Genomic DNA, 11374 nt, shown 5'->3' on the forward strand with positions numbered 1-11374 from the left:
ATTTTTCTCATGCTTTTGTAGCTATTCAAACCTCTCTGTTGGTTTCTAGTTGTGCAAACAGATAATTATGACACTTTTTTCTTTGGGCACCAAGTCTAAAAATAAAATGGTTGCATGCTGAATAAACTCCTGACAGGTGTGAAAGTGTGTGGAAAGTTTAAACCATTTTTGGGGAAATTAATTTGAACGTTTTTACAATTTTTCAAAGTGGATTAAGAAGTCAGAGCTGATTTATTTTGTAAAAAGAAATCCCAACTGTTTTGTCCTCTTACATTTTACATTTTATTTTCAGATAAAAGAAGAAAAATGAAACAATTTAAGTGAAAAAATACTTTTTATTCTGCACAAATTGACTACAAAACTCACTTCTATTAACATGCCACTTATTTTTGTTCACAACAAACTTCACATCCTGTTTTTCCTTCTCCTGTTTACAAGACAATGAAACTTGCACATAGTCCAAATCAGTTATCTAAAACAAAGTTTAAGCAAAGAAATGGTGAATTAAAAACAATGTTTCACTGAGGCAATTAAAAAGAATATGCACAAGTACTTTAAAGACCCCAAACTTTAAATTTCTTTACACTAAACAGACCAAATACGGAAATATTTAATGTGCTTTAAGAAAGAATATCTAACTCGTGATCCAAAGTCAGAACAAACTCCTAAAATTAAATGCTGTTGTGCTTTAGCCAACCTCTGGGCTGCTGTAAAATCACACTAAGTGCTTTCTGGTAAAACAAATTCATGCTCAGCTTTGTTGTTGTGGTATTTATATCACATTTACATCCAGAAACACAAATGTATTTCCTGTTTCAAACAGTGTTGCTGCTTTTGTCGTTGTTCAGTCAGTGATTTTAAACCAGCTACTTCAGTAAATCAGACCCTAAATCCACATCTTCTTCCCAATCAGGTAAGATACATGCAGTGATGGCCTGAAATAGAAATGTACCCAGACTCTAAAAAGCAATACAATGACACTATTAAACATTAAGTAATATTACGCAAATTATTTAAGGCTGGATTGTCTGTGTAGATAGTATAAAAGCTCTAATACTTCTAACTAAAGCACATTATTACGAGCATGCAAAAGTAAAAAAGAAGAAAGTCTCTCTTCTTACCCGCAAGATAGTTCATGAAAAAGTGTAGAGAGCTACATTTTCACAGTAAATGTTCACATTTCACTACTAAATTTAGTGTTTATATTGCATGGCTATCGTTTATCCGAATATAAAAAGTTCAGCAGGAAAATATATTTTAGTCAATTACTTAAAAAAAAAACTGGAATGTGCATCACGAGTCCAACTAGTGAAAAATATTTTAGATATTTCTTTCCTGCTTTTATTAAGAAATCGGCTCTTAGTTTGTTTGTTTTGACTCCCTTTAAGTCATGGTAATGATTTCGTATTTGTCCTGAACGTTGTTGTCGTCCTGTTTCTGCGGCTCAGGTTGGTGCAAGTCGATGAAGAGAAAGTAAATCCCGGCTCCGACCGCTCCGCCCACCATGGGTCCGGCCACAGGGATCCACCACCAGCAGCCTCCAGCTCTGCACACAGGACACCACCATTAACCTGCGACTAATCTAACAAACCGTTTAACTTCCTGACGCTCACCGTTCTGTAAACGTTATCCTATGCAAAAAATACAAGTCTATTAAATTAAACTAAACTAAACTAAACTAAGCTCAGCATTCTGGGAAATAGTTCCCACTCCTGTCTTTTTCTTCTTTCAGTTTTTTAAGTGATGCCCTAAAAACTCTAGTTTATTCAACTGTTGGAGATTTTACTAAATTAATAAAAAATTAATGCAACTTACTCCTACAAGTTTATCTTTCACAAAGTCACACATAGGTTCAAAATCTAAAACTCTCAAAATGTATTTGACTTAAAAGGCAGAAGCTAGGTGTGCTGTGGTGGCGCAGGGGTTAAGCTCAACCCACACAGGGAGGCCTTAGTCCTCAATGTAGCTGTTGCAGGTTTGATTCCTGGCCTCATCTTCCCCCTTCTCTCATTATCCTCTTTCCTGTCAATTCACTATCAAATAAAGGCCAATAAAACCTATAAAAAGCAGAAGATAAGTAGACACAACTAAATGCCAGCTACTTTTTTCCCACGCTTTGAACCATGCAGCTTACAGCCCGGTGCAGCTTCTCTGTGGATTTTTCTTCAACCACCAGGGGGCTCTTTAGCAGGAAGCGAATCATTAGAAGTCAAAAATTAGAAATCAAAGAAGAAAGTGCTAATTTTCTTTAAGAACAAGTAGCTAGCAGCAGGCACGACGGAGAAATTTCTTCAAACTCATACCCTCTCATCAAGGAAACAACACGAAGAAGTTCATATGATGCAGCTTTTAAGTTGAAGCCTATCGATCTGGCAGTACAGGAGGGAAACAGAGCCGCTGCGTGAACGAATCCATGGTTCGGCGTTGGAGACGCAGGGCTGCGTCCTCAATAGCAGATTGACAACCATAGCAGTCACTCTGAATGCCTTTGAGTAGCAACATGCACAGACGTTAAAGCACAGGGGTTAAAAAGATTGGTCCAGAGCAGGGTCAAGCGGCGGAGATACCAGCGGTTTATAGCCCGGTGCGGCTTATATAGGTACTTTGTTTTGTTTTTTTTTACTTTGCGGGTGCGGCTTATAGTCAAGTGCGCTCCGGGAAATACGGTAATTCACCCAACACTATATATAAAAAAAAATAAAATCCACACTAAGAAAACACGCATTGTTTATTCAGTCTGGTGTAACCATGAATGTGGATTACAGAACAGTCCTCTGCTTGTTGGTGTGCCCTCGCTCTGAGTCCCTTTAAACTCGTTTAGTGAGATTACAGAGTACGGCGGGTCAGTGTCATGGTGTGGGCCGTTAATGGAGGTAAATGGATCCATGGACAGAATTAAACAGTCGTCTGAACAGACTGAGTCTCCCCGTCAGGAAGCTGGAGGCGGCAGACGTCTGGATTAGAGACTTAAATCTACTGATCAGCTCAGGAGACGGACTCTCTCTGGGTCACAACCATTTCCCACTGAGCAAAGAAAAACAGAAATTATCATGGTAGGAGACAGGGATGTATTTTATTTTCATAATAGCTCGGTTTTATTTCATTGACAACTTTTGTTTCTAGTTTTTATTAGTTAAATATTGTTTAGTTTCAGCTTGGGTTTTATTAGGTCTGACTAATAAATCAATCAAACAGCTGCAGGTGATCCAGAACGCTGCTGCTCGCGTTCTCACTAAAACCAGGAAGATAGAGCACATAACACCAGTTTTAAAGTTCCTACACTGGCTCCCTGTAGCTCAGAGAATATACTTTAAAATACTGTTGTTAGATTATAAATCACTAAACGGTTTAGCACCACAATACCTTAAAGATCTGTTATTGCTGTACCAACCGTCTAGACCCCTCAGATCTTCTGGTTCTGGTCTGCTTTGCATCCCCAGAACCAGAACCAAATGAGGAGAAGCAGCATTCAGTTTCTATGCACCACAGATTTGGAACAAACTTCCAGAAAACTGTAAAACAGCTGAAACACTGCGTACCTTTAAATTTCAACTTAAAACCCACCTGTTTAGAGTTGCTTATGGCTAAATTAGGGTTAGAGTGTGGGTTTTGATGTCTTCCATGTTTTTATGTCTTTAATGTTTTTAATTTCTTTTTATTTCTTTTCTATGTTTTAATGATGTAAAGCCCCCCGGAAAACGTCCCAGTTAAACGACGTTTAACTAAAGTTCTACGGGGGTTTAGAGTCCCAGTTGACGGAGTTTCAACTAAAAACCTAGAGGTTGGAGTCCTTGTCAAATGGTGTTTTTGACTAAAGTCCCTGAGGGTTAGAATCCCAGTTAAACGGCGTTTAACTGAATTCCTAAAGGGGTGCTGGTTTTAATGTTTTTATCTTTTTTTCTTACATCTCTTTCTTTCTCACTGTTTATTTAATGTCACATGCTGTTTTTATTTTAATTATGTAAAGCACTTTGAAATGCATTGCTGCTGAAATGTGCTATACAAATAAAATTTGATTGATTGATTGATTGATTGATTGATTGATTGATTGATTGATTGATTGATTGATTGATTGATTGATTGATTGATTGATTGATTGATTAGATATATTAGAAATAAGTATTTTTCTAAATCTGGTTAATTTCTAGGTGCAGAATTAAAAAAATGCCAAAGTATCGTGATGTATGCATCGATTGCGTAACAGGATACAATTTCCAAAAAACGTATTAAATTATTGTTTAAGAAAAACTGTCTGAGGTTTTCTACAAACTTTGGCTGCTGCCATTTTGCAGAATTGTGCAGCGCCACCAGGAGGAGCATGAAGTAATGACGACATAAACTGCTTTTGTGAGTCAAAAAATAAATTTCACATCAGTTCAAAAGGCTAATAAATAGATTCATAAACATTAAAACAAAGAAAGTTTCAGTATTTTAACGTTAGTTTTACATACTCTAGTACTTTTTGTTTTAATTTTTTTCAGTTAACAAAAATGTTTCTCATTTTCAGTTTTGTTATTTTCTTAGTTTTAGTTAACTGTAATAAACTCGGTAGGATGCTTTAACTGCACGAAATTCAAACATTTTACATCTGTAAGTCCATTTATAGCTGAAGGATCCACATCTGGAGCAACAACTCATATTGTATTTAGATTTCAGTATCATTTTCAAACTAGAAAATAAAAAAACCAAAAAGCTGCTTTCACACATCCTGAGATTAACTGAGCAGCCTTATTACTGCACCGCTCTGGACTTTCTAGACGTTTTTTCCCCAGCAGCGTTTTGTTCTTCGCTTGACAACCATAGCAAGTCACTCTGAATGCCTTTGAGCAGCGACATGCACAGACGCTTTCAGGGGCAGGGGTTAAAAAGATTGGTCCAGAGCGGGGTCAAGGATGACGGCCACCGAGGGCAAAGGCACAAACAGCACGAATCTACCAACCATCCAAACACTGGGCCTGACGAGGCGGCCGCAGGAATGTGTCCATCACACCAATTTGGCTTTGAAGTAGAACCTAAATCATCCTGCCTGGACTGAGAATGTGTTCAGGGAAACTAAAACTAAAAAAAACAACAACTCAGCAGTGAATTTAAAGCTGGAAAAACAGCACAGAACCTTAAAAAGCAATATTTCAGTATTTCAAAAACAAACTGAGGATCTCTGTCTGCACAGATTTTTTTAAATTTGTGGTCACAGTTTGGACATTTTTCTGGTACCACATGTCTGCTGTAATGAACTGATCAGTTTATGCTCATTTCAAGCAATTATTATTACTATAATATTTATAATGACATTGTTAAAGTAAAATGCTAAGATTACTCTGGAACAAAAAAAAAAAAAGTCTTTTGCATTCCTTGTTCTTGTGCATGATTTTATACTATCATGTTCAAAATAAATAAATAAATGCTCCTTTAAATAATAATTATTTAAATCTGGTTAAATATGTTGAATGCATTGCATTAAGTTAGTTTTTAGACATTTTCCTAAGCTTGCTTTTTACGCCTGTGACTGTTAAGAAGCATCTGAAACAGAAACCATTGCTTCTTGGAGCAGCTTATATATCAAACCTCATCCCAGTCCTGGAAACATGTAGTATCTCTAAAATTCAGCTATAACAAAATTACATTAGTGAGCTGTATTTACTTTTCATTTTTAGCTTATTAATATTTGAGCTGAGGACATAAGATGTTGCGTGCAGCTTTGACGTTCGAGTCTAAGGAACATACAGTGGTTCTATTTTTGAAATAAACTTTTAAATATTTCATATTTATATGTGGGAGAAGCTGTTCCTTTTAAACATGTATCGCGTTTAAAATATTAATTCAGATTGGACAGGAACAGAAACGGTTCTTCTCTCCGTAGAGAAGGCTGACGACCAGATTTTCACCAGTTTCTATTAGTTTTGAGGCTTTTTCTCACTAATAAAGACTTAAATCACCTGAACACCTCCATGCCCCAGCCGGCCATCGCGGTGAAGAGCCGGGGGCCCAGATCTCGAGCCGGGTTTATGGGATAGCCGCAGTTCAGACCCATGGAGACGCCGATGGCCATGATGGTCAGGCCGATGCAGAGCGGCTCCATGCCCTTTGGGGCGCCGATGTTCTTCCTGTCAGTGATGGCCAGGATGCACAGGACCAGCGCTCCAGTGGCAATAACCTTCCAAAGCAGAAGCAGCATCGGGTAATTATCCAAACATTGTTCTGAATATCAGGAAAGGAAAAAGACACTGAAGTTGTTTTGGGTCTTTTGATCAACCGGGGCGCTGGTGCAGGCTGTGGAGCAGGACGCTCCCCCATCCCTGCCTTTGGGTTTGCGTTAGCCGCTGAATTTGCTTCTTGAGAGGAAGTTTTTTTTGAGTCCTCTCATCTGCTGCAATGACCTCTGACCTGTGTTTCTCTAAGCCTATTAGGGGGTCTCTATTCCTGTTTCACGCTGCGTGGGACAGCTTCAAGGGGCACAATCATGGATTTTCCTGCCAGATAGTGCCATTTTGTGGCACAGTCAAGTAACTGTGTTACTTTAAGATGTTATAGAATCAAAATTGACTTAAAAGAAATTTGAGTTCCTGATTTGACGTCTTGAAATTAGGTCTCCGTCTCTAAAAACTCTCTGACACTCTGCCTTCAGGAAGTCATGGCTCCTCTTTAACGACATTTTTAGCAGCGTTACTCTGAGAAGCAGCTCGTTTAATGAGCAGATGCCCAGCTCCACCAGGTGTTTGCTAATTGCTGCTGGCTAGTCTGAAGGAGCTGAGTGGGAGAGGCGGAGCTAGGTCCACCCAGGCGTTTTGCACGGCTGAATGGTTGCCATGGAGATTAAAGGATTTCTCAAACATGCGTGAAAGAATCAAATCAAAACTCCAGGTATGTTTTGATGAGGGAGTAACTTTACAAAATGATATAAAGCTAAAATATATATTTTACATAAAACTGCCCTTTTAACATTGTTCCCCAATATATATATTTATGTATTTGTTACACCAGCTGCATCAATTGTATGTTTTTAATTATAAAATCTGTTTAAAGCTAAAGCTTCATGTTTAATTTTTCTTTTATCAATATAAATGACAATTTGCTGGATATTTCTTTACTCACGCGACACCAAATTTCAGAAGCTACAACGCCAGTGAAAAGAGGAGTTGGTTCCAATTTCTTCCCTTGCCATTTCTATATTTTTTACACATTGTTTATGTTGAATAAACAATGTTGTTTCCACATATCATCTGAAAGATTAACATGTACTCATGTTATAATACATATATAACATGAGTACAAAGGAAATTATTTTTGCATCTGACCTTAAGGAACCTTAATTCAAATAACTAAACTGTTACAGTTTAGTTATTTGATTGGAGACACCTAAATCTTTCTGAGGTTTGTGCCAAATCCAGTGTTTTAACTTTGAAATGATCTGGTCTTCTGCAGGTTTTAAAATAATTTAAATATAATGTGAAGTGCACAAAACATCTAAAAAAACATTTGTACACGTTAAAACTGCCTCCAACCTGGTGAAGATGTGTAAAAAGCCTTCAGGTAAATATATCTTTACTGCAGTAAAACTTTTCACTGAAAAATTCCCTTTAACTATATTTGTAACTTTTGGAGATATTTTCTCCTCACTAATCATCATCCAAAGCCATCTACCAGAAAATATGAGAGTTTTTCTAATAGCTTGTAAATATTTTAACTTTCCAAAAGGAAAGTCCATTATGGAGAGAGTCGGTTTTTAAATTAAATATTGAAATAAATTATTTTTATTATGAAGAACTGGAAACACCTGCAGGAGTTAAAATTACCAACAAGGATGGTATTAAAAAAAAAAGAATAAAAGTTTTAAAGTTAGGATCTATCAAAAGTATTTCACTGCGTAAATATGTCAAAACAAAAAAAAAACTTTTTAAGGTTTGCACTCAATTTTTACCAGAAATTTTAAAGAATGGAAAGGCCACTTTAACTTGAACTGACTATTTATTTTCTCCAAAATCCTGTTTTGTCTTAGTTATTTCTAATATTTTTATTGTTTAATTGGATCTTTTGGTATGTAGAAGCCAGTAAAGCATATTTTTGATGAACTCTAGAACACTTTTCTTTAAAATAGATTAATTTAACTCGAGTTTGTCAACTTATCCAGTGTGTATAAATTATCCCACAAACTTAACAGCATATAAAGTTTGAAATAAAACTTAAATATTCACTTTAAACCTGTGTAATTCAAAAAACTGGTTAAATTTCTTTAAGCTATATATTTCTGAGACAGTCACGATCAGAAGTATAAATTTTGAACTTCACCTGGTCAACAAACCCGTTTAGCACCGACAGATGTTTTGCAGGATAAGATGCAAATATGTTGGCCGTTGCATTTTCACCAGTAACTGCAAGATCTCCACCGGTGTAGTCCATCAATGCATCTGAGGAGAGGAAAATTATCCATCAAAAAAAAAAGTGGACTTAAAATATGGGACATTCAAAGTTTCCCCCAGAAAACTTGCTAAGCCTGGCGGTTGGATGCTGGGACAGTCGTTCATCCAGCGGCCCGTCGTGTTTTTGAGTTAAAAAATGCTTAAAGTTGACAGGAAATTTGAAAATATCACCTGATAATTGTGTGTTATTAAAAGATTGGAAGATTAACCCCTAAACACCAAATATAAAGTCTTGAAGATGCAAACATTTAAGCAATGTTTAGCCTGGTGGGAGCTCAAGTAAAGCCTGGTGGCCCGCCAGGCTTATAATACACTGGGGGAAACCCTCAACATTCCTCTGCTCTTTGTTTTGCCACACTTTCTACATTTAATCTCACCGTAGTACAAGCCATAGACAGCACAAGAACCGGCGAATGCTCCGAGGAACTGCGCCGCCACGTAGACGGGGAACTTCTTCAGAGGCAGCTTCCCCAGAATCACCATGGCCAAAGACACGGCCGGGTTCACATGGGCTCCTGAACAAATCAATAACTTCAACATCTGAGAGAGACACAGCGCAAAATTAAAAGGTTTTTTAAAACTACTCAGATTGTTATACAACAAAAAGTCACAGAAAAACAGATATTTGCTAATTTTAAGTGATTTTCCTGCAGACGTTTTTGTGGTATTTAAAAACTAAAGTCATGCTGCCACAATATTTTCTACTTTTACTGTCTATAAATTTAACAAAAATACTTTTCCCAATTTGATGCACTTATAATCAGAGTTAGCAAGTAAGAGTAGCACTACTTAAACATATTATTACTAAAGTAAAAGTGAAAACTAGAAATCTAAACAATTATTCTAAATAGGAGTAAAAAAGCTATTGAAGTATTGAGTAACTTGTCAAAACATAAATTGTTTAATATCTAAAAATAACATCACATGGAGCAAAATATAAAATATGTGGACATTTTAAAGCTCTAATTGAAAGTAATTCATATAAATAACATAATTACAAAAAAAGAGACATTTTTCAATATGAAACGGCAGGAGTGTGTGCTTGTGTGCGTGTGTGTGTGTGTGTGCGTGGGTGTGTCTGTGTGTGTGTGTGTGTGTGCGTGTGCGTGTGTGTGTGTGTGTGTGTGTGGCCTCACTGAGCCTTGCAACACCTGCTAATGTGTGTGACTTCTATTGGACAGATGCACTGATGGTGCATCAGTGTGTGTGTGTGTGTGTGTGTGTGTGTGTGTGTGTGTGTGTGTGTGTGTGTGTGTGTGTGTGTGTGTGTGTGTGTCTTCCTGGTTAAAATATGGTTGTTCATCATCCAGTGAAATTACGCTCAGTGGGTGGAGAAGCCAAGTAAAAGTAAACAGAGCAGAAAAAGTATATTCCTAAAAGTTACAATTTTTAATGTAACTGAGTAAATGTAGCTGTTTTCTATAAAATCTGCTTTAATTCTTGCATGCAGCACTGATGTACAGAGTTTTTTTCCCCACCAGCTCTTCCATTTTGACTTTCTGTTTAGTTTTTGAACAACTGAGATTCAAGAAGTTTTGCAGATCAAACCTCAGTGGGCTGCAGATTCATGCAGTCATCAGCAAACATCCTCCGTTTATCCAGCGCTTTCCGGCTCACTCTTCTGGGTTTGTGCTCCCTCAGATCTGTTTTCCCATATTTTGTCCCGAAGCAAAGTGTTGAGCACATTCCAGCCAATTGTTACCAAGTGTGGGGTCATTTATTTAACACTCTGGGATCTTGGCTTTGACCTCGCTGGGGTAACACCGCTGGGGGGTATCAGCCATGCGCCTATTGTTAATCTCCCCATCCTGTTCACAAACACCAGCCACGACAAGCAGCCGGCCCGGCCTGCCCGAATTGCTTCTGACATAATCTGCCTGAATCTGCTTAAGGCACACGTAGACTGCAGGTCATTAGAGTGACCATGATGTGTCACACTTACCGTACACTGTCAGCTAAAATCTGCCGACTACAAAGTGATACCAATTGTGTTTTCTTCTCCTATGGGGCCGCTCTGCCAGGGAAGCCCAGAGAGCGGGGCTTGTCACACCTGACCCCCCTCATCTCCGCAGACCCATGCCCCTGTAAAGCTCATTAGTCCAATACCTACGATCATCTTCAGAGATGTCGTTGGACAGAAGCTTCCCACCAAGCTGCGGACCAAATGGCCCAGTCATGCAGCAAAAGCTCTCCATATATTAACCTCTCTGTCCTCTGGCTTTTCTGCTATTCTTCTGAAGTCTCCAAGCTGCTCTTAATAGGGAGCCGATTGTTGAAAAATCACAACATTCGTCTTCAGCGTCGATTCATGGCTTAATCTTCTGTTAATCTGAAGATTTACTCCAAAGAGAGAAACATACACCAGCCGTGAAAGTCATAAATGATTCTGTAAAATACAGAACCGTACTGAAAATGGAGTGAAATTTTATTTTCTGCTAGTTCAAGAAGATTTTTTTATTATCTTGATTTTATCTCACAAAAAAAAGACATAATAGTCATTATTATTCTGATGATGTTGCACAGACTAACCAGTTGTACAGTGTTCGGCTTTAGCTGTGCTGCTAATGATTCTTATACCACAGGACTGACATATATGGGTTTAGTGTGGAAAAGAGCCCACTGCACTGAACCCCATTGAAAACCTCCTGGTTTCTCCACCAAATGTTGATTTCTGAACTCTGAATTAAGTCATTAGTATTGGTGTCTCAGAATGAACATGAACTCATTTTCTTTGCATTATTTGAGGTCTGAAAGCACTGCATCTTTTTTAAAAAATTTATTTTAACCATTTCTCATTTTCCGCAAATAAATACAACATTTTTGCTTGTATTTTCATTAACATGTCTGTAGTTCAGAGAATAAAAGAACAATATTCATTTTACTGAAACATATACCTATAAAAAGTAAAATCAGAGAAAAGTATATTAAAGTCTGAATAGAAGTATAATTTTTAATAT

At 37.5% G+C, this 11374-nt stretch overlaps 1 protein-coding gene across 1 annotated transcript in view; it reads right to left on the reverse strand.

Annotated features, from left to right (window-relative positions):
- Positions 1-315: 315 nt before the first annotated feature.
- The window catches only part of aqp9b (aquaporin 9b), a 14910-nt gene continuing 3851 nt past the window's right edge, over positions 316-11374 (reverse strand). The window contains exons 3-6 of the mRNA XM_008405371.2: positions 8795-8932; positions 8287-8405; positions 5937-6154; positions 316-1546 (exon numbers count right to left, since the gene is read on the reverse strand). Coding sequence (XP_008403593.1) covers positions 1384-1546; positions 5937-6154; positions 8287-8405; positions 8795-8932 — 638 coding nt within the window. The 3' untranslated portion in view covers positions 316-1383. The remainder of the gene's footprint in view (positions 1547-5936; positions 6155-8286; positions 8406-8794; positions 8933-11374) is intronic.

The sequence above is a fragment of the Poecilia reticulata genome, linkage group LG3 (genome assembly GCF_000633615.1).
Source record: "Poecilia reticulata strain Guanapo linkage group LG3, Guppy_female_1.0+MT, whole genome shotgun sequence".
Classification (NCBI taxonomy): Eukaryota; Metazoa; Chordata; class Actinopteri; order Cyprinodontiformes; family Poeciliidae; genus Poecilia; species Poecilia reticulata.